At 35.2% G+C, this 23,170-nt stretch overlaps 1 protein-coding gene and 1 long non-coding RNA gene across 3 annotated transcripts in view; both read left to right on the forward strand.

Annotated features, from left to right (window-relative positions):
* The first annotated feature begins 331 nt into the window (after nucleotides 1-331).
* The window catches only part of LOC128553169 (uncharacterized), a 50,413-nt gene continuing 27,574 nt past the window's right edge, over nucleotides 332-23,170 (forward strand). Inside the window, exons 1-3 of the mRNA XM_053534291.1 lie at nucleotides 332-941; nucleotides 10,496-10,630; nucleotides 22,878-22,995. Of these exons, the coding sequence (XP_053390266.1) occupies nucleotides 390-941; nucleotides 10,496-10,630; nucleotides 22,878-22,995 (805 nt within the window). The 5' untranslated portion in view covers nucleotides 332-389. The remainder of the gene's footprint in view (nucleotides 942-10,495; nucleotides 10,631-22,877; nucleotides 22,996-23,170) is intronic.
* LOC128553170 (uncharacterized) lies at nucleotides 15,443-19,842 on the forward strand. Of its 2 annotated transcripts, XR_008369284.1 has the most exons (4): nucleotides 15,443-15,748; nucleotides 17,785-17,922; nucleotides 18,513-18,680; nucleotides 19,140-19,842. It is a non-coding gene; the product is annotated as an uncharacterized LOC128553170 (long non-coding RNA). The 2 variants fall into 2 exon arrangements; XR_008369283.1 differs by having other exon boundaries at nucleotides 15,569-17,922.

The following is a 23,170-nucleotide window of genomic DNA, read 5'->3' on the forward strand; positions in this document are numbered from 1 at the left end:
GATCGGATGATCAGAAAATTTAGGAAACTTAAATATTTGATGAAATAGTCTTAATTATTCAACGATGATCTGCAGACGGATGTTACAAATTATCAGCTTGAAGTCTTGCTTGCCAGAATTATATGTGCTAATTCGAAACAAATGGATTCTTTATGTAGATTAGAAATAAAAAAATATATAAGAAATATGATTCAAAATTTGATAGCTGTAAATATTACATGTAAGCGATGAATGGTAGCAAATGTTTGTACTCTCAGTATACTTTGTTTCTTATCAAGGACTGATATTAACAGAATAGTGAACATGCTCTTTTTGCTATTTTCAGGAAGAAATTGAAGAGAAAAGTAAATAAGACCGAATCTTTAAGTAATTTGAGAAACTTCATAAGTATGATGTCGGACGACGATTTTAAGAATCATGAATGCAGTAACATGTTTAGATGCTTAATGGCACTTAAACACTTGAGAGACTCCCTAATAGTGTTTTGTGAAGAAATTGTAAAACAGCATCATGCGAGTCTTCTGAAAAAGCTTCCAGAAATCAAAGACAGTTGCGAACATTGCACCCTTGAGAAACTTCTTCCATTTCATCTCTATGAAAAGAAAGCATGCCCAAGTCAATCAAAGAGAAAATGTTTCTGCTCAAAGAAAGCAGGACGACAACTTTGCCCAAACGACGGATTCTGCAGCAAGTTTTTTGATTTAATTGTATTGGAGCATCGATTCAGAGACCCTCTTTGGAAAAATACTGATCCGAGAAAATGGAAAGATTGTCCTTGGAGTGTAGCTGTTTGCTTCATTAACACACAGGGATATCATGATAAAGGAACTGCCGATGATACAGATTGTCGCGGCTTACTTAGCATCATTATAAACAACCTCAAGTTTGAAACAGAACTTCAGGAAATCACAATTAATGGTGTAAATGACATATTTAAGAAGGTAAGAATCATTGTTCCTGTTTCTAAGTGTATCTTCTATAATACGTCAACATTGTTTTTAAACGTTTTAAGAAATGAAATTTTGTGAACTTTACAAGTTGTAGGTATAAGTTAAAATGACGGCCCTCTGAAAGCAGTTATATGTTCTGGTTCATTGGTATCATGGATTTGATTCAATTTTACTGTAACAGAATGCAGCTCAAACCGGTGCTATGGGTTGTGAGGGGTGTTGCATATTTCATTATGTTTTTTGAACAGACTCAGTCAAACCGAGTCTGCTATTTGTTTGATTGGTTGTATCTTATGTTTCCGAAGGGTCGTCTTACTATCATATTTATCATATCCGTATTTAAATGCCGTGTGGCAGGGTCAAGGGTCAGTGCATTTTTGATGGGTTCAAATGGTGATCTTCGCAAACAACCTAAACCGAAAGGCCAATCCCATTCAGGAGGAAGTCGTTTAAGTTGTAGACGAGAATTGAAAACATCCCTTAGCAAACGTATAATTGTTGGATGTTGACCAACTGCATTCCCATCTACATGCTGTAATATTAAAGAGAACATTGACCTACATGTATAACCCGAGACAGTTCTGTATAAACAACTTTGGGGAAATTTAAACGACCAGAAATCTGCACATTCAATCAAAGACGCCGAATACGGATGTTTCTCACCACACCAGCTACTAAACTATCTGAATTTAGACTTGTAATCTTTTTGCCTGGCTGACCTCCAAGAGGCTGCAGAAAGAGCTCTTGTCTCTGTAGAAAAGTCTTTTGCTTTTTGATATCTGTGGATATGAGCCATGAAGTCTAGTTAAGTACCCAGGCGTGGGGGGATGAATGAACTATTCGACCCTTTCCTTGAGATAACAGATTCACATGTACTGGTAATTGTGCCGGCCAGTTTTGTGCTATTAATAATAGAGTGCAACTGAACTGCAGCATGTGACTCAAAACTTTGAGTATCAATTGTTTTGGCGGAAATGGATAGGCACACATGTTCTGCCATACAATTGACAGGGCATCCATTGCAAAGGACTGCGGGTGGGGAACCCATGAACAAAACAGAGATGTGTGTTTGTTGTGATTGTCGCAGACAGATCTATTAATGGGCGATCCCAAAGGTGAAATAAACTGTTCACCACTGTCTTGTCTAGGGACCACTCGGTTTCCTTCAGGCAATGACGACTCAAAGTATTTGCCAAGACATTGCGTGCACCAGCCACAAATGCAGCTTTCAGACAGATACGATTTGATATTGCAGACACCACAGTTTCCAAGCCTGCCAACAAAGTTGAACCGACTTGGTCCCGCCCTGTTTGTTGATATACTGAATGACTGTTGTGTTGTCTGACCGTATCAAAACAGACCTTCCTTCAGTTGAGGCAGAAAATGTATCACTGTTAAGTACACTGCTTCTATCTCGAAACAACTGATACGTTGGAGTTTCTGTAAATTTCATCACACACCTTACACAGTAAGGGTGTTCATATGGCCACCCCAACCCCACGACGAAGAGGCAACTATTGTTATGATCGTACTGTAACAGACTCGTTGAAGAGAGCGATCCCTCCGAATGTTTGCTTCCTGTAACCACCAGTTCAAATGTTTTACTAGAGCTGGAGAAACAGGAAGTTTGACGGTTAGTTCCATTCTGGAGGGACTCCAGTTTTGAAGCATATGAAATTAATTTGGCCTCATGAACAGCCTTGCATTGGGTATTAATTCTAGGCAAGATGCTTTTTTTTCCTAAGAGGACTAGAAAATCCCAAGCTTTGCTGTGGCCTTGTAAAATTATCTTCACAGCTACTTTTTTACCACTTATTCTGTCTGGAGTAGGCAATACCAACCCTTCTTTTAATTGAAAAAGACTGCCTATGTAAGTTATCTGTTGAACTGGTACTAGAATCGATTTATTTTTGTTTATTATGAAACCTTGCCGAAATAGAAGATGGAGTAAAATCTGACGGTCTTTTAGCAGATTGTGTCTCGTTAGATTTAATGTTAACCAGTCGTCGAAGTACGCTGCTAACCGAATGTTTTGTTTCCTGATGATGGGCTGCTAACACAGAATACTTGTTGTGCTGAAGTTGGACCGAAGCATAGAGCACTGAACTGGTAAACTTTTGACTGGTAGCAATCCCGGAGACATTTGCGATGTGCTTTGAATATTGGAATCTGAATGTAAGCATCGGAAAATCTAGATTTATGCTCCAATTCTCTACTTCTTCTAGATTTGGAACCTTTTTCAAAGTATCCATTTTGAAATGTTGTTCCTTGAGATACATGTTAAGGGGTTTTAGATTCATTACTGGTCTTAGACTTCCATTCTTTATGGGTACTGGAAACGGAGTACTGTAAAAACCTGCTTTGTGGTTCTAGGTAACAAGTTCGATTGCATTTTTGTCTAAAAGTTACTGAATTCCTGTTTCGAAAATACGACGAGGTTTTGGTACTACTTTTGTGTTTTAATTCCCAAAAAGGGTGTTGTTTTTGCAAAAACTCTAGCTTGTAACCCTCTTTTATCACATCTAAGACCCATCTAACTGGAGTTATTTCTGCCATTCTGGTAGGAAATGTGTAAGCCCCAGGTATCTCTCTCTGTGGAAACTTTGCTAATATATTTACCGAGTCACTGTCTCCCAGTTTTCCTATGTCTTCTCCCCAACGATGAAGGTTTACTACGGAAAGTGTCTCTTGTGGTTCCTTTTAAATAGAACAATTGTCTGCTCTGGTATCTACTAGACTGAGGTACTCTTGGGATACAAAAATTCCCCGGCTGCTACGATGAAGCTGGTTTTGGAGAGGAAGGTCTCCCTACATGGCCATACTTGCCCTTTTTAGCAACCGAACTCGAACTTGACATATTCAGATCAAATTTCCTTTTTCGTTGTATAATAGGTACCAAGTCTTCTAGCTGCTTTTTGTTCACTTTTCTGCTTTTCAACAAACCATCGAGATCTCCACCAAAGACGCCATCACCTCGCAAAGGCAAATTTCTAAAATCGTTAGCATCACTAAGGTCATACAAGGCAGTGTCTGACATAGCGAGATACCTCCTGATAATATGATGCAGTGCAGCTGTATTATCGAGCTGTTCCAACCCTTTTGTTGACATTGCAAAAACATCCTTGCTTTGTTTTCCTGCGGATGATTTGTCGAACTGCTCGGACTGTACTAGTTCTAACAGATTCCCGAGACTCTGCTGAATGTACATTTGAATCACCATTCCAAGACGAGCAGTATCCTGACCCTTATAGGCAATACGCTCAACAGATTTACAGGGTTGAGTAAAAAGGCCTTTGACTTTGTGTTTAGAAAAGGCAGTTTTATTACCATGTCTCCTCAAATGGGTCAAGTGGTGGGACCTTCAAAAATGTCACTGTAGACTCGTCAATTGGGAGCATGTCAAGAGTGTCCTCTGAAAAAGCAGTCAAAAGATTTGGAGAATTACATCTGTAAGTTGCTTCAAGAACTTCCTTCTGGGAGTCATCTAGTTTTAAACCCTGTTGCTTAGGCTTGGACTTCACTTTTGCATCTTCCCCGAAAACGTCAAACAAGCATGTCTTGGTTTCACTACTTAAATTCTCATCATTAGAGCCAGAAGTTTTACCATCAGAAATTCTACTGTTAGAATGTAAAGACAAAACGTCTTCCCTCGAATCTTGACCTTCAGAGTCACTATTTTCGGATAAAGACAACGACCGACCACGTGTAGCCAACTTTTTGACGTGGCAGAATTCACATACGACTGGGTCAAAACCATGTTCAGTTTTTCATCTAGGAGGTTAACTTTCTTTTGATTTAGATTTCGAATGCTTTTTAGGGGCTGTACCCGCATGTGAATGCACTGATATGGCAGATGACTGCGAGTGCGTGGTCGAAAACTGAGTCCGAATCAAAAAGTTTTTATGCACAAATTTCGTCATTCTCGACGGAGCAGGCCTCTAGCTGTTCACTGTCTGATTCCATTTCTACCAACAAATACCGCGAGCGAGCTGTAATAATCTGTAAATTAGCTACGATGTTGACTGTAGCGACGAAAACAAGAAACTGATATAATGGAGGCAACATTTAATGCTCTTGCAAGGTGCGCATTGCGTTATGGGAACATAACCAAAGGGAGATAATAACACGTGTTTCCGTTTTTGCGAGCGGGTCAAAAAGTAGACCGAAGTAGAAATCCTGAATGTAATGTCAGTATGTAAATTTCTGAAATAAAATCAGTAGGACGTAATGGCACCCATACTGGCAACCACAGCAGCAAGATGTCGCCCATGGACTCGCAACAGTTACGTAGCAGATACCATTGGATTCTGGCTAATTCCAGATGGAGCGCTGCCCATATTAGATGTTGGTGACGGTGACGTAGCTTATAACTTCCCGTTTTCTTAGCCGATTACTCACTGTATGTCAACATATAGGCCCGTCAAATGGTTACATACCACTAAAAGTTACGTGGATTCAGCCGTCACAAATCTGTCACGCAAAAGGCGTTGGCGTATGAAATATAGTCCTGTCGTACTGACAACAAGCGGTCTACCCAAACGAGGCCTATCGACAAGCGTTTCCGCGTCTCTGACACGTCCAACGAGACGCAGTATTTTCGAACGAGAGAAGTTAAACCGTCCAGCGACTTGTTCATGCGTTCGCCATCAATCGAGCATGGCCCTCTTCTAGAAATTTAGCCTTGGCATTATCAAAAACTAATTAATTGTCAGTAAATCCATGAAAACATTGTCGTATGTCGACTAGCACATGTGCCTGTGCAAAACTCGCGCAATAAAACTAAATGGTTGACACACACAGGCTGCACGAGGAAATTATGAGCCGTTCCATGAATTTAAACTTGTGTTGCAAAAGAAAATCGTTTCGTTTTGCTGTGTTTGTCGGTCAGAGTTCATGTACATTTCTAACATTGCCCAACAACATTAAACTATGTAACGAAAATAACGCCAACTTTCAATGAGGCGTTTCTTTATCACGACAGTATAGTTGAATATATGAAAGCAATTAGCAGTTATAGATTTCCAGATGTTTTCAAATTTATTCCGTCTGCATTTGTCACAATACAAACTTATTGTATACTTTGGATTTTTTTCACTACTGACTGTAAATATGTTAAGTAAACTCTGACAATGTATTAACATCGAATAAAATTTATTGAATAATTTCTGTATTAAGGAATTGAACGAGTAGAGGAATTTATATCTCCTGACAATACTAATTATACCACAAAACATATTGGGGTGGGGAGGGGGGGGGGTGCGGATATATAGGAGTCAGTTTTGTCGCGTCACGTCCCGTCGCGTCACGTCGCGTCCCGAAATCTCAGTTATTACTAAATGGATTTGATTCAAACTTAAGATAGATGTTCCACCTTATCACACACATCATGTGACACAAGGTGCATAACTCTGACATCAGTTTTTCATGAATTATGCCCCCTTTTACTTAATCTTTATGGGTAATTTTGATGCATTTTCACTATATCTCAGTTATTACGAAATGCATGTGTTTCAAAATTGAAGTAGTCGTTCTACATCATCAGCCACAATATATGACACGAGGTGCATAACTCTTTCACCAATATTGCCTGAATTATGTCACCTTTTTTCATAGAATTAAACTTGTATAGTGTTTTGATACACTTTATCTGTACCTCTCTTATTATTTGATATTTTTTAACGCAGACTCAAGCTATTGTGAAATATTCATCCACCATTGGAGTTATCAAACACTCCAGTGACAGTTCTGGACAGATTTAAATGTTTTTTGTTGTTGTTTTCTTTGTACACAGGTGTGACATCATAAAATACAGATAAAGTTCGACTTTGTCTACAAACCACCAATAAAATTTGTCAAACTCATGGTTTTCGGACAATAACTCACGAAAGGCTTGACAGATTTTGATGAATTATACGTGTAACATCATAAGATACAGGTCAAGTTCGATTTAAATTGCAACTTCTTGTGGCCATGTTTTCTTATGGTTGCCATTCTTTTGTGACAAGGCCGTATTGTGGGGTATATTCGCCACTCCTGTGACAGTTCTAGTTTCATTTGTTACCGGAATGAACGTTGCATCTGTTTTTCAGCTGTAAAACGTCTATAAAAGTCCTGTATTTTAAAGTTACAACTGTAAAAGATCTGCATGTAGAAAACACATGAAAAAAAAATATTCAGGTTTCAAAAACAGCTGTAAAAGATTTACAGTTGAAAGTTACAGCTGTAAATATCTCTTGTCTCAAAACTACAGCTGTAAATAAAGTTGGACGGAAACATGAATATTGTCAACAATCATTAATGTATTTTGGTGGGGTATAACTAAAACTCAGGAAGACACATCTAAAATATTAGAGTTAACTGTAATTGAGTAAGTGTAATTGTTTAAACATCGAATATAACAGTATCAGAAAGACATGTAATGAGTACAGACATTAAGTATTTATATATTTGAAGCTGTGGAGTCTGAAAGAAGCTATTACAAAACACAGATATTTTTATAACAAGGTCTTGTATAGTTTATACTTTGAAAGGATGAGCTATTGTGATCGCTCACCGTCCTGCGTCCGTCCGTCCGTCTGTCTATCCGTCCCCCCGTCCGCCCACTTACCTTTAAACAATATATCCTCCTAAACCACCAGTCCAATTTTAATGAAACTTCACAGGGGTCTTCTTTAAAAATTATTCAAAGAATTGAGTTCTTTACAGAATTCTGGTTGCCATAGCAACCGAAATGAAAAACTTAAAATATTCTTGTCCAAAACCAAAAGTCTTAGGGCTTTTATGTTTAATATGAAGCATCATCTAGTAGTCCTCAACCAAGATTTTCAAAATATCTTCCTTGGATCAAATATGGCCCCGCCCTGGGGTCACATGATTTATATAGATTATATAGGGAAAATCTTTGTAAAATCTTCTTGTAAAAGACCACGTGGCATTGGGCTTTGATATTTTGTAAGTAGCAATATTTAGTGGTCCTCTGCTAAGTTTGTTCAAATTATCCCCCTAGGGTTGAATATGATCTCGCCCTTGGGTGTCACATGATCTATAAAGACTTATTTCGGGAAAAACTTTGAAAGTCTTACTGTCCAAAACCACAGTATCTAGGGCTTTGATAGTTTGTATGCAGCATCATCTAGTAATCCTCTACCATGATTGTTCAAATTATCCCTCCCCTAGGGTTAAATACAGCCCGTCCTGGGGGTCACATGATTTATATAGACTTTTAGAGGGAAACACTTCATCTTGTTTAAAACTACAGGTCCTACGGCTTTGATATTTTGTTTGTAGAATCATCTAATAGTCCTCTACCAAGTTTGTTCATATTAACTTCTTATGATCAGATATGGCCCCGCCCTGGGGGTCACTTGTACTTATAGATTATATAGGGAAAATATTTGAAAATCTTCTTGTATATGATCACATGGCCTAGGGCTTTGATATTTTGTATGTTGCATCATCTAGTGATCCTCTGCCAAGTTTGATAGACGTTTTCTTTTGTTTTTGAAGCAGTTACAAAGGAATTAGGACCACAAGTATAATGTTTGGTACAGATTTCAATACTCCTCTTGAATAGTCTTAATCGTGACCTACTGATCTGTTTGTTGTTTGGTTTTTTTTTTAAGCTGCAGCATACTGACCTATTTTCTTGTTTTTGAAGCTAAAGCAAAGATATTAGGACCACCTGTATAATGTTTGATACAGATTTTAGTTCGCATCTTAAATACCGTATAGCGGGTTAGTTCTGCGGGCAAAAAATTCTGCAGTTTTGTCCAAAAATGGGCCTAGTTTATTTCTGCGGTTTTTATTTTTGCGACCTTCGAGAAAAGCAGGAATTAATTTTTGCAGATTGCATAAATTGGAAGTAAATTCTGCGCATGGGAAATTACTACCGCATTTACTACGTCATAATTAACGACTCAAATACACATCGTTTTCGTAAGTTATGTCTTGGTATCATTATCTAGGTCGGAATCTAAGGCAGTGAAATTGGTGCAGCTGATTTTTGTTTGTTTTTGAAGTATCGCTAGATGCTCATTTAATATTTCCAAACTCATAAAGTGTTTTCCAAACTTTTTATAAACTTGTGTGTTTTGTGATTTACATGTATACACTAGTAATGATTACACGCCCTAAGCGGTAACCATTCTTTCATGGACAAATATGGATAAAATAACAAAAGCAATCAACTACAATCGATACGGTGCGAACAACTGTACAGCAGACGAAAAACTCATGAGATAAAGATCAAACTTTATTTCTGCGTCAAAAATTTCTGCTGATAGTTTAAATGTGCGGAATTCATTTCTGCGTGACAGCCTCAACCCGCAAATTTTGCAGAAATGAAAACCCGCAGAATTGACCCGCTATCCGGTAGTCTTAATCATGACCTACTGACCTATTTTCTTGTTTTTGAATATACAGCATAGAAATTTAGGTCACGTGTATAGGTTTTGAATAAGATTTCAATACTCTTCTTTAATGTTCTAAGCTCTGACCTACTGACCTACTTTCTTGTTTTTGAAGCAACAGCACAGAGAAATGGACCACCTGTTTGATACAGACTTCAATACTCATCTTAAATAATCTTAATCATGACCTACTGACCTATTTTCTTGTTTTGAATGTACAGCATAGAAATTTGGACCACGTGTATGACTTTTGATAAAGATTTCAATACTCATCTTTAATGTTCTTAGCCCTGACCTACTGACCTACCTTCTTGTATTTTGAAGATACAGCAAAGAGATTTTGACCACCTGTATAATGTTTGATACATATTTCAATACTAATCTTAGATAGTCTTTATCATGGCCTACTGACCTTTTTTCTTGTTTTTGAACCTACAGCATAGAAATGAGGACCATGTATATAACTTTTGGTACTTTTGCAAAAGGTATTAATAATCATCTTTAATAGTTTTAATCCTGACCTACTGACTTACTTTCTTGTTTTTGAAGCTACAGCAAAGAGATTTTGACCACCTGAATAATATTTTAACAGATTTCAGTTGATATCTTGAATAATCGTTACCATGACATGCTCACCTAGGTTTTTGTTTTCGAAGCTTTAGCAAAGAAATTTGTTCAAGCAAGCAACTAAACTTAGGTGAGATATATAGAGCCATCATGGCCCTCTTGTTATCAATTACCACATGTCTACAGCTGTAAATTTTAGCCGTTTTACAACTGTTACTTTTCCATTTTTACGCCTGTAAAAGCTGTATCTAATTTGCAAAATTTGAACTGTTTTCAGACGTTTTACAGCTGTAAAATGAAATATACATCTGTTTAATCAATTTAGATATATATAATTTACAGGAATAAATTTGAAATAATCACAAGAGTATGTGTAACACATATATAGGTATTTTACAGCTGTAAATGTTTGTACATGTTTAATAATTCTAATTGGTCTTGGAGTCCTTCGTACAGGGGTTCAAAGCAAAACACCTACTACGTTGATAACTCCATTACTTACGACGATAGACAACACGTGTAACAAGTTGATATAGGTGATCTTATCTTTGCATACTTCTGACTTTTCAGGCCAGGGATCTTGCCAATTTGGTACACCATAGCTCCAACTATGAGATTACTGACGAAACTACTCAATCCTGCATGGAGCTAGTGAAGTCAATCTTACAAATTCAATCAATAAATGTTGCAGATTTGCTGCAGAAGGTAAATATATTGTTATGACTGTTTGTAAGTATCAATCCAATGTTTGTTGAACGCAAGGAGGTACATTTTTATGTGCGCATGCCAAAACTGAAAAAGCGTGAGGATTTACGACAAGTTCTAATGACAACCCAAATGTGTTTGAATATTTATTCTTTTTTAAAAAAAAAAAAAAAAAAAAAACACACACACACAACATATTAACATGTCTCCGACCGATGCTTAATGGTATATTCTAATATGAATAGGTAATGCTTAAACCATCACAACAATATTATGTTGACACCATGTCGACGTGTACGCATCGAAAAACAGCGTTTACAAATTTGATAGCATGTTTTACTTAAGAGTTACGTCCATGTTTTGGAGAAAAAAGTTCAAACGTCACCAAATAAAGAAAGAAAGAGTTTATTTATCATGAAAATGAAATAGCTTATAAAGCATTTATATTATCCTACAAAACCATTGTCGGTTTTGAAATTCGGAAAGGGACTGCATAAAGGGACCACATTTCTGGACAGTTCAACGCCTGTAAAAACTCACCATTTTTAACTTTTCATAACTAGGATAAACATCGTTTTTGACAATTGTTTACATTTATTTCTTTTTCAAAGGGGTGGGGGGTGTGGGGGGGGGGGGGGGGGGACTCTTTCAGAATATTGTAAGTATCCAATTCTACATAATTAGAAAGATTTTACCATTTCTGGTCCAGGGGTGTATAAACAAAGGAACATGACGACATACCAAATGCCGCCATAAATCCGCAAAGTAAAGTTCATTCTTTTCTAATATTTACAATATAATACGTATTAAAATCTTAATAATTTATAACAAAGCCGTCCTTAACACTATTTATACACTCCGACGGTTAAACATCATACGAAATAATTTACTCGAGCTACACCCTCGTGAAATTATATCGCTCAACGTTTAACTGCCCATCATGTATAAATAGTGTTAAAATACTGTTTTGTTATACCGGTAAATGATTCTTAAGTAATGCTGAAATAAATAAATCACCGCACAAATGCTTCAAAACATGGTAACCTTAAACTGACGGCATTGACTTCATGACGTTATGCGCAAGTTAACACAAAAAATTAAAAAGCTATTATCTTGAAAGTACGTTATTTTTGCTTTTTTGCTCACCTGAGCACAAAGTGCTCTTGCTGAGCAATTGTGATCACGCTTTGTCCGTCGTCCATCGTGCGTGAGACCGTCCGTCGTCAACAATTGTGTTCGAATGAGATCTCCTCCAAAACCACCGAATGGATTTTGAAGAAACTTGGCATGGATGTTCCTTGGATGGTCCTCTACAAACATTGTTCTGGTTGCACATAAGGGCCGACAGAGCTAAAAATGGAAAAATCTTCGAACGACATCTCCTCCTAAACCGATGATCCGATTTTGAAGAAACCTAACTCGGTACTTGTACCATTACATTATACAAACACACTTGAAGCCTTGTACACAGGTGAGCATTCTTGTGTTATCTGATCCTTTTCTAAACAGCCATTATTTGCCGAAATATTTTTCGTGAGTCTTTCGCTTTGATTTATCAAAATCACCTTCTCTGTGTAACCGCGCAGAATTTAATCAGGAGTAGACTGTCTCACAACTATTTCGTATTTAGACGCTCGCTGTACAATGTAGTTCGATAAGGAATGATTTACCACCTCTGACGTCATTATCGTTACAGACCGGAATATTTTGCCTATTATATCACCACCTTTGAGGCAGCCATGGACTTGATCACAAACGTACATGTACTCATTTTTAGTAAAATATATTTCAACATACTTTGAATATATACCAATGGCGTAGTTATTTACTACGAATAGCTATCGGCTGCATGCCTTTACTTAATATCTTTTTACTTTTGGCCACACTATAAAACATCATGGCCACAATTTACAAAGTTATGGCAACAATGTAATAACTCGCAGCCACGACTTAGATTAGCCAATCAAAACGGCAGATTTATCTTTGTAGCTGTAAAGAAAGGGTAGGGACAGAGTGCGAAATGAAGATGCACAGAAGTGTCTACGTCCCTGCAAAGGGTTAGACAGAAATGGAAGATAGATAGATAGATAGATAGATAGATAGACGGACGGACAGACAGACAGGCAGATAGATACAACCCATCTATCCTTCCGTCCGTCCGTCCATCTATCCATTCATTATCCATTCCTGTCTAACCCTTTGCAGAGACGTAGACACTATTGTGCGCGTCCGTTTCGCACTCTGTCCCTATCCTTTGGATGGATGGATAGATGGACGGACGGACGGACGGACGGTATCTATCTGTCTGTCCGTCCGTCCGTTCGTCTATCTATCTTCCATTCCTGTCTAACCCTTTGCAGGGATGTAGACGATTATGTGCGCGTTCATTCCGCACTCTGTCCCTACCCTTTCTATATACAGCAGCAAAGATAAAACGGTCGTTTTGATTGGCTAATCTAAGTCATGGCCACGAGGTATTATATTGTAGCCACAACTTAGTAAATTGTGGCCACAATTTACTAAGTTGTTGCCACAATATAAAAACTCATGTTCACAATTTACTAACTTGTGGCCACAATTTACTAAGTTGTGACCACAAAGTACTAAGTTGTGGTCACAATATAATAACTCGTGGCCACAATATACTAAGATTGTGGCCACAACTTAGTAAATTGTGGCCATAATATTTTAAGTTATGGCCACACTTTACTACGTCGTGGCCACAATATAAATAAAGTGTTGCGGATGTCACCTCTGTGCCATCGTATATATGATATTTTAAACTTCTTTGTTGTCATTGTTACTTTACACAAAGAGTAAAGACAAATAAGGTACCATGTAAATTGTTTGGGATTGTGCTAATAATATTACGCTAATATTTCATTTTGGTTTTAAAAAGAAAGGCACTGAAGCCGTCGAAAATCCCGTAATCACAGTTAACATAATTGTTTAAAAGTGAGAAAAAAATGCGTAACAATGGAATATGAGCCCCGCAACATATACATTTATGCTTATATGTGACGTCGTCTTTGAAAACCGGTCCAGATGCGGCATGACGTAATATCGAGAAGGAAGTGTCTAGTGGTACGGATCCGTACCTCTAGAATCTGATTCTAGAGGTACGGATCCGTACCTCTAGACAATCCTGTAAGGGGTTTTCTAGGGGTACGGACCTCCTTTTTCTAAAGATTTAGAGTTATATATATATATCTTAAATTTTGTTGAAAATGAAATAAAAAATAAGACTTAACCAGTGTTCACTTAAAACTTGGATCTAAATGGTTTACAGATACCAGCGTTCACCCAATTGTTTACCTTCTCTTTAAAAACCTAAATAACCGAGGAACTCCAAATGAATACACTGTTCCGTGCCGATTAGTTTATTGTAAAATAAACTGTTGATAACAGATAAATGAGTGCATGTAACCCTTAAATGAATTCTATTTGAAATTCAGCAGAAAAAAGATAAATTAAGCATAATAATGTGCACCTATTTATTTTGTTATTTGACTTCTAGATATAATGATTATCGGCACGGAACTGATGGTTTAATAATCGATTAACCGACATTGTAAAGAAAACTGTTTGTGAAAACGTCCCTTGTATCCCGTAACGGCTAACAAATGTGTGGAAAATATAAATACCCTATAAAGGGTTAATTATCGTTAAAAATAGTTTTTCCCAACCTATTTAACATTATTTTGTTTAATCTTTATATTTTTTTCTGCCAGTTCGAATCCTCATGATTTATTTGGTGTTTCTCGGTTATTTACGTTTCAAAAGAAAATGTAACAAATCGGGTGAACGGTGTTTTCTGTAAACCATTTAGGTCCAAGTTTAAGGTGAATTCTGGTGAAGTCTTATTTGTTATTTCATTTTCAACAAAATTTGAAATGTAAATGACCCTTAATCTCTGGAAAATCGGAGGTCCGTACCCCTAGAAAACTCCTAAAAGGCTTGTCTAGAGGTACGGATCCGTACCTCTAGGATCAGATTCTAGAGGTACGGATCCGTACCCCTAGACACTTCCTATCGAGAAACGACGTTTAAGGTTGCGAAAGTTTACGCGCGCAGCTTTTTTACACATGTTTTAATTAGCAAAAGTTTGACCGTTAAAGTACAACTGCTTGTTACATGATTGATGACAGCCTACTACAGAAAGACTATTTAGACATCAGACCTGTAAAAAAATAGTGGTACTACGCCTGAGGCAAAATATTTCGTTGAAAATCAGTTGTTTCCCCTTCGCTGTGTTTCCGGTTTCGGATTTTAACAGTAAAACCACAGGTGCCCGTCCAGTCTTGGTGCCCATATGGGTGCCGCCCCCTCAAAAAAAAAAAATAATTAAAAACACTGTTTTAAGCCTAAAACGAAAAAAAGATTGATTTTTTCCCTATATAGATCTATACTCTTATATGGAAAAGGTGCTTGTGTTGCCGTAACGCTACGGAGGTTTACTAGGACACGCTGTGGAACAACCAAAATTTCCAGTTCAGTAACAGCTGAGGCTACCTTGCTGCATTTTACACATCATGCATTTATAAAATAGAAAACAATCTTGTTCTGCCTAGTAAACAGCCTTAAATAACTTACATTTAAATTCAAACAAGCCAAATTGTCTAGACACTTGCAAAATAACAGCGACGATCGGCCATTTTGTTTCAAAACGAAAGTAGAAAACCTATTCCGTTGTTGGCGTCTTAGAATTTAAATGTAAGTTATTTAAGGTTGTATACTAGGTAGAATAGGATTGTTTACTGTTTTCTAAATGTCCGATGTGTAAATGGCACAGCAGGGTAGCTTGCATTGGTACTGAACTGGACATTTTGGTTGTTCCACAGCGTGTCCTAGTAAACCTCCAGAGCGTTACGGCAACACAAGCACCTTTTCCATATAAGAGTATATATAGGGGGAAAAATTTCAATTTTTTTTTTCGTTTTAGGCTTAAAACAGTGTTTTTAATTTTTTCTTTTTTGAGTGGGCGGCGCCCATATGGGCACCAAGACTGGACGGGCACCTGTGAGTAAAACAAGGAAGTGTGTGAAGTTTACTTTTTTTTAACTACCTTTTGTTCAACGATGAAGGGATCTGAGACTTGTAATACTGTTTACTGATTTGGTAAGTACCGTTTAAAAACAGTTGTTAATGAAGTTCTCTAATATATTTGAAACTTTCAATGAAATATGTCGTTTTTACCCGGAAGTGAATCCAAAACATACCGAGAGAAATTTATTAAATTTATCTTGTGGCCACTAAACACAGATGATTTCACTATGCCTGTGTATTTGATATAAAATGGCCAGTTGGGTTATCACAAAGATTATTGAAGGCAGGCAGCTTCTCACTCGAGGTGACCAGGATTCATCAAATTAGTTCATTGTCCAAAGTAAGCATTATTATGGAAAGGAAGTGTCTAGTCGTCCGGTAACTAGCCTGCGTTCTAGTCGTCCGGTTACAAACTCAGGGGATTTTCTAGCCGTCCGGTAATAGATTTCCTAATGAATAAGTTATGATTTTATTTAGTTTTAATGTTATTTACTTATGATATCGATACTGATCTGCAAACAAAATTTTAGGTGAATACATAGTAAAGATTTACAATAAATAAATGCATTATTCAGCCGATAAATCGAAAGTTTGCCGAAATCGATTATGGCGAGATCGCCGTGACGTCACACATTAAAATCTGTTCATCTGATAGCTTTAATAGGATGGAATGTTTAAATTTTACCAATTTTTTCAACGTTTTTTTTTTTTTTTTTTTTTCAAAATTAAAACAGTTTTGAAATACTTTAAATTTTCATATTTTAATATTCAAATTTTTTTAATGATTAACTGTTTTAAATGACATTTAATTTCAATAGCGGCAGTGTGATGTTATTTTTTTTTATAGAACAACAGTAATTAAGCATTCATATTTAATCCATTTTAGTTCGATATAATAATAATCAAAAGTAATTATTTAATTAATTGCTTGATTTATAAGCTTTCCATTCTTCATATTTGTGTCTTAAGAATTAAAGTTTAGGCAGTTAGAAAAACATCACTTTTTACAAATAATATGGACGTTCGCTGATCAATCATTCAATGTTTTATCATTTCGTAAAATAGAATATCAACGGATTTGTATACAAACAGGATCTCATTCGTTATATCAACTAAAATCAGGTAAGTATTGATATCTTAAGTGAATAACATTTAAAACTTCATAAAATCATTACTTATTCATTAAGAAATTAATTACCAGACGACTAGAAAATCCCCTGAGGATTTGCTAGCCGTCCGGTATCCGGACGACTAGAACGTAGGCTAGTCGTCCGGATACCGGACGACTAGACACTTCCTTATGGAAAATACAATATACATGTAGCAATGATAAATAATAAATTTGATGCAGACTTATAGATGCCTGCCTGTGTCACATCATTTCTCGAAAAGTCCCCTCTCAAGTAGTAGCCAAGGTATTTTAAAAGGAAATATGCAGATGTTCGGTAACCGGACGCCTACCCTGCATTCTAGCTGTCTGGCAACAATACGACTAGCCTCTCTGCGAATGTTTTTCTAGCTGTTCGGCGATCTTTTTATATATGAATACTGTAAAGAAATAAATTTATTGTATCATTTTTGGCATAGGTTTGAATATTCACCTGCAAGGCGTATACAATATTTTAAAATTGATTACCGGACACCTAGAAAACCCCTATAGGAAAGAAATTTGGATAGGCTAGGCGTCCTGTTACCGGTTGGCTAGAACACCGGCTAGGTTTCTGGTTACCGGATGTCTAGACACTTCCATTTATAAAATGGTAACTGTTTTTGCTGTGGGTCTCATAAGTCATGTTATTTCTGTCTGGTGACTACTCTCTTTTTCTATTATTGTTGATTCAGAATGTTTTGTACAGGATGATTTTTTTTTTGGATGGTGGGAATTTATGCCATATAATGAAAATCTTTTTAATTTTGAAATTTTTGAGCCTTGCTGTGTGTAAAACAATTTAATATGATCCTGTAAAAAATAGATTCATAGTATAATAACTTTTATAGTATTTTGTGGTAAGTTAATGAAACCTTTCACAATCACATTATTAATTTAGTATTCATGAAGTTTTTGATTTTAGTGATGTTTACAGTACATATAATGTATCTTCTTTAAGATGATATTCCTTGTTCCTTTGACGATTCATTCCACTATACAGCTGGTTCATATACCCTACAACAGCCAGGAAATTGGTCTGTTTACTTTAAGATCCCAAGAAATTGTAACATATTTTGGATGTGCTTTGAGGAATCAGGTAAGTAACATGCAGCTAATGGCTCTTATTAAAATTTTAATGCAATATATTATTTATTTATACCTCTGTCTAGGTTTTGTTGGAGTCAATTCAAAATAAGTCTACTTCTACACTAATGTATGTACTATGACTATTAAATGGCTTAAACTGACAAAACTGGCATTATTGAAATTTAATTTCAACAATCTGGTTTTGAGGAGGATCAGTTGGTGTAAAGTCTTCATTACATTGGCTATTAGCCTGAGAAAAGTCTGTGGCACTCAATAAGTATATGGATGATTTGAATGCTTAACACAACATGTACATGTGTATAAGTTGATATCTCTTTAACTTGTAGAATATAGTTCTAAATAATAGGAATTTTAATTAAGTATTCAAAGTAAATCAATTAATTGTAATTTAGTTTAATTGTAATGTAATTATTTTCAAATTTAATGAACCCATTCTTGACTTAGAAATTGTGATGTGATTGAATTTTTTTACCAGTTTTATTGCACCAAGAATATAGATTAGAATGAAGACTGTAAAGGTTCCTGAGATACATGAAGATAACAGATACTTTTACCAAAGACTTTTAAATCTTTTTTCAGGAATGCAAGTGTTTCCTCTTGTTTATGAAGCAACTCAGTTGGTTAAGGGGCAGACAACTTGTGAGCATGGTACCTCACTACCTGTATTGGTATTCCATTTTGACAATGTTGCTAGCTAGAATAGAAATAACATCTTGCTGTGGTACAGTCTGTGGAGACTTTTACTAGGTAACAACCATTTTTGATAGCTGTTAAAACAGTGTATACTTTTAACCCTTAGGCTGCATGAGGCAGCAATGTCTGTCTTTGCAACCAGTGCAGATCAAGATCAACATGCACATCTGTGCAGTCTGATTATGATCTGCAGTGTTTGATACTTTGCAAATTTTCTATGAGAACCCCCTATAAGCTATAAATGGTACTGTCTCTATTTAAAGATGGAGTAGTCAATTTTACAAATTTAGCAGATTAAGGGTTAACCCAATAAATGCAAAAAATGTTTTTTTAGAACATCCTATTTGCAGTAATAAAAATCTACAAACCTGTTGTCAGTCTGTTTATCAATATTTTAGAGCATTGGTTGTAAGAAATTAAAGAATCATCTATTATCAAATAGTGATAACTCTGCTTTTATTAAATAAAGAGACTCCTACGTTAATTATTTAAAATAATATTTATTTGTTACAGGATATCACAGATTGATTGAATATTCAACAATGATCACAGACCATGTAAAGTTTGAATCTGACTTGCACTTTTGAATTTAGAAGAATCTGTGGAGGAGGGTGAATGCTGAGACCTTTAATAATACATGATATTGCTGACACAGTGTGTCAGTCATCAAAGAAAGGCCATAACACTGCACAGTTGGTCAGCAATGATTTAAGTCCTGTCATATTCTACCAGTGGAGAAATATCTTATCACAATATTTTAAACTTTTGAAGAAGATAACCAAGTATTACCACTTTATCATGTCTGCAGAAACACCTGGATTGTTAGTGTTAAAAGTGACTGTCCAGTTAACTAACTAAAATCTACATCCCATTGCCAAACGAATATTATTGACATGGAATGACACAAGCCTGACAATGGTACCTGTATGAACTCATAAGAGAATAGTATTTGTCTGAAAAGTCAAAGAATTCTGTTTGTCCCAAACCACTTCAACTGAAATTATGATTGGCGAGGATTTTTCTGAGAACTGAAAAAAGGAAGTGAATGTAAAAGATAGAAATTGTTGTTGAATTCAAACGTTTTAATACACAACACTTTAGCCTGTTTTGCTGTTCATATAGATGTGTTTAGCTGTTAAGGTTAAACATCAAGTAAAGGTTGTAGTTTCAGTTACCTACATTAAAGTATTGGCTGGAAATAAATATTTACTTTTCATCAGAGTTTGTAGCAGTGTAACCTTCATCAAAAGTTAAGCTGTTGTGTTAATTATTAAAGTATTTTTAGAAAAAGGAATTTAGTATGTATGTTGCCATGGTAACATAATTCAAATTATATTTCATTGAAATTATGGATTTGTATTTCAATAAGGGATCTACAGTATATAATGTAATGGTAAAAGAATGTTCACTTTTTTGTATTGTCAGTTATAACTAGCCAGTGAAAAAAACAGATTATGAGGAAAGGGATGACTGAAATGTTTATTCTTACATAACTACTTTTATTACAGAACATGGCTGTTTTAAAGTTTTTATGTGAAATTTTCAGATTTCTTTCCTGAATACTTATACTTCCAAATATTTAACTTATTAGAAATACTTTTTAAAAATAATCTCTTGCTTTTAAGTATTATTGTAGGAAAAGGGAATTTAAAACATATGTCGACGTGGTAACACAATTTTCCTAGAAAATATGGAAAATTTTTAATTAGCTGTACTTTCTAGTATTCTACTTTTAAATAAGCATAAACAATAAAAAAACCAATAGTAATATATGTTTCATTTATTTCAAAATAGTTATTTATTACCAGCAGGTAAAAGGCAAGTTATGAAGAAACAATGACAGAAATGTCTTATTCTTATAGTTATTACTCATGTTACAAACACTGTCATAAAACAAAACATTTTAATTTTTTAACATGAAATTTTGAGATAATATTTTTGAATACATACCACTTTATAATATTCAAGTTATCTGAAACACTTTTCCAAATTTAGCTCTTTTTTAAAGTACTATTGTAGAAAACAGAATCAAATGCATATGTTGCCATGGTAACATAATTTAATAATGTTTTTATAGAAAATGTGAAGGACTTTAGCCAGCTAGATCTTTGCACTTTAAGTGAATATCTAAATATTCTTTGTAAAAGAAGATTCATTTATTTAAAAATAGCCAGTGATTACCAATAAGTGAAAACACAAACTGAAGAAACAACGACTGAAATAGTTTATTCTTGTGGTTATTACCCATGCTACGAGATCTGTCATAAAACCAAACATTTTATATCTTTTCACATATAATTTTCAAATTTTACTTTCGAATACATATACTTCATTATATTCAACTTACAAGAAACATTATTTTAAATTAAGCTTTTATTTTAAGTACTATTGTAGAAAAAGCAATTTATTGCATATGTTGCCATGGTAACGCAATTTGAATAATGCTTTCATATTAAATTAGCTGTATTTTTCTGTTTTAAGAAAGCATCACAAAAATAAAATTTCATAGTAGTAGAAGGTTCTTTTATTCCCCAAAGTAGTCATTTATTATCAGCATGTAAAAGACAAGTTATGAAGAAACAATGACAAATCTATCTTATTCTTATGGTTGTTACCCATGTTACAAAAACTGTCATAAAACCAAACATTTTTAATATTTTCATGGGAAATGTTCAGTTTATTTTTGTAAATACATATGCCTTAAAATATTTTACTTTTTAAAATCCTTATTTCAAACTAACATGTTTTTTTTTAAAGTTTTATCATAGAAAAGGGATTTTAATATATTTGTTGCCATGGTAACACAATTTTAGAAATATTTTTATAGAAATTGTTGTAGATTTTAACTGATTATCATTTTGTGTATTAAGAGGGGATCTTACTTATATCATGCAATTGTAACAAAAGATAAAAATTTATTTCAGAATTGTTAGCCATTACCAGTATGTGAGAAATAAACTAGAAAGAAAGGATAACTGAAATGTACTGTTTTTATTTTTAATATCTATGTTACGAAATATGTCATAAAATTGACAATTTTGAAGATTTTCATCTGAAATTTTCAGGATTTATTTCTGAATGCATATACTTTCTAAATATGCAAAAACCTGAAAATGTCAAAATTCCTCATCTGGACCCATTTTCTCAGTCATGGTCACATATTAGAAAGCTAATGCGTAGGCCCTACTTAAAAATATCAACTATGCAGACTTCTACCGATAACATTGAAACTGAAATACGCTGAAACGTGTTAAATATTCGTATTTTCCATCTTTCAATATGAAATACCATTTTAGGGTCAAGTACTCAAAAACCGGATAAAAATTGTACTTAAAGGGACTGAGATAAACGAACTTGAGATTTTAGCAGCTATAGCATTAAATTTAACGAATTATAATATATTGCTTCGTTCAACTTATTTGAATATACCCTTGAGACAAGGCATATTACCTCCTTAAGTCATGAAATAGGATGTTATCGTTCATCAAACTGGCGCTGACGAATCAACAACGCGTTCGTTTATTTAAAAATGTTTACCAGGATGTTATTATAAGTTATCAGTAAGGGGGTGGGGGAGAGGAGTGTTAGAAGTGTGGGTACTAGGAGACGTTATGATATATAAGTGAAATTGAGAAGCGGGACTTAAAATTTTAATAAATACAGTAACAATATTTGACCTCAATGGAACGAGCCTTTGAAGTACCTGATGTGATACCCCTAATTGGATCAAACCTTATATGACTTTAGTGAATAAAAGATTCGGAGGTATGAAGATAACATTAAGATAGATTGCCATACAAATTTTACCAGCGCTATTACACCCAGTGACCTTGCCCTTTTTAGACACCTGACCTGAAAATTTCAGATGTCTGTCCCTTTTCCACTCTTTATGTGAAGTTTAATGATAATAGGGGGCAATACGTAGTTAAAAAAGTAATTTAAATTTGATAAGCTTGCAATAAAACATTATCCCTAAGGCCAAGGTGAAGGCGGTGGCAACGATGACGTCACGACGCCAACACCAGGGCGAGTACAGAGGCCCTCGATATTCTTTACTGAATAGTCGAGCAGATAACTGAATATATTTTTTGAGATAGTGCAGTCTGATTATATTAGTAATATAATATCACGTTACACATCGTTTTTAAGAATATCATTCTTCATTACTTAAGTCGAATACAGATAAGTAAAGTTCTAAAATGAAAACATTTACAATTATTGCTCAAAGGCATATCTTTATTTCAATTTCAGAATGAATCCATTTTATCCAGTAGCGAAGGAGATCTAGCTGACCAGCTTCCTACTGATACAGAGAGCAAGGAAGGAAGTGTGACAGGAACGGGGTTGATCTGTTCTACAGATGCAATAAGTGAGTTTGTCTGTTTGTTTGTTTGGATAGTTTTAAGAAATAATTATGGCGACTTTTCTTGATTGAAATGGTAGCGGAATACCTCATTATATAATTCTATATCCTAAACGAGGTTTCGCACCAACAGCCGTGAGGAGCACGGTCTTAGTCACCTGCAATAATAAATTAGAAATAG

This window comes from Mercenaria mercenaria, unplaced genomic scaffold (genome assembly GCF_021730395.1).
Source record: "Mercenaria mercenaria strain notata unplaced genomic scaffold, MADL_Memer_1 contig_3550, whole genome shotgun sequence".
In the NCBI taxonomy this organism is placed as follows: Eukaryota; Metazoa; Mollusca; class Bivalvia; order Venerida; family Veneridae; genus Mercenaria; species Mercenaria mercenaria.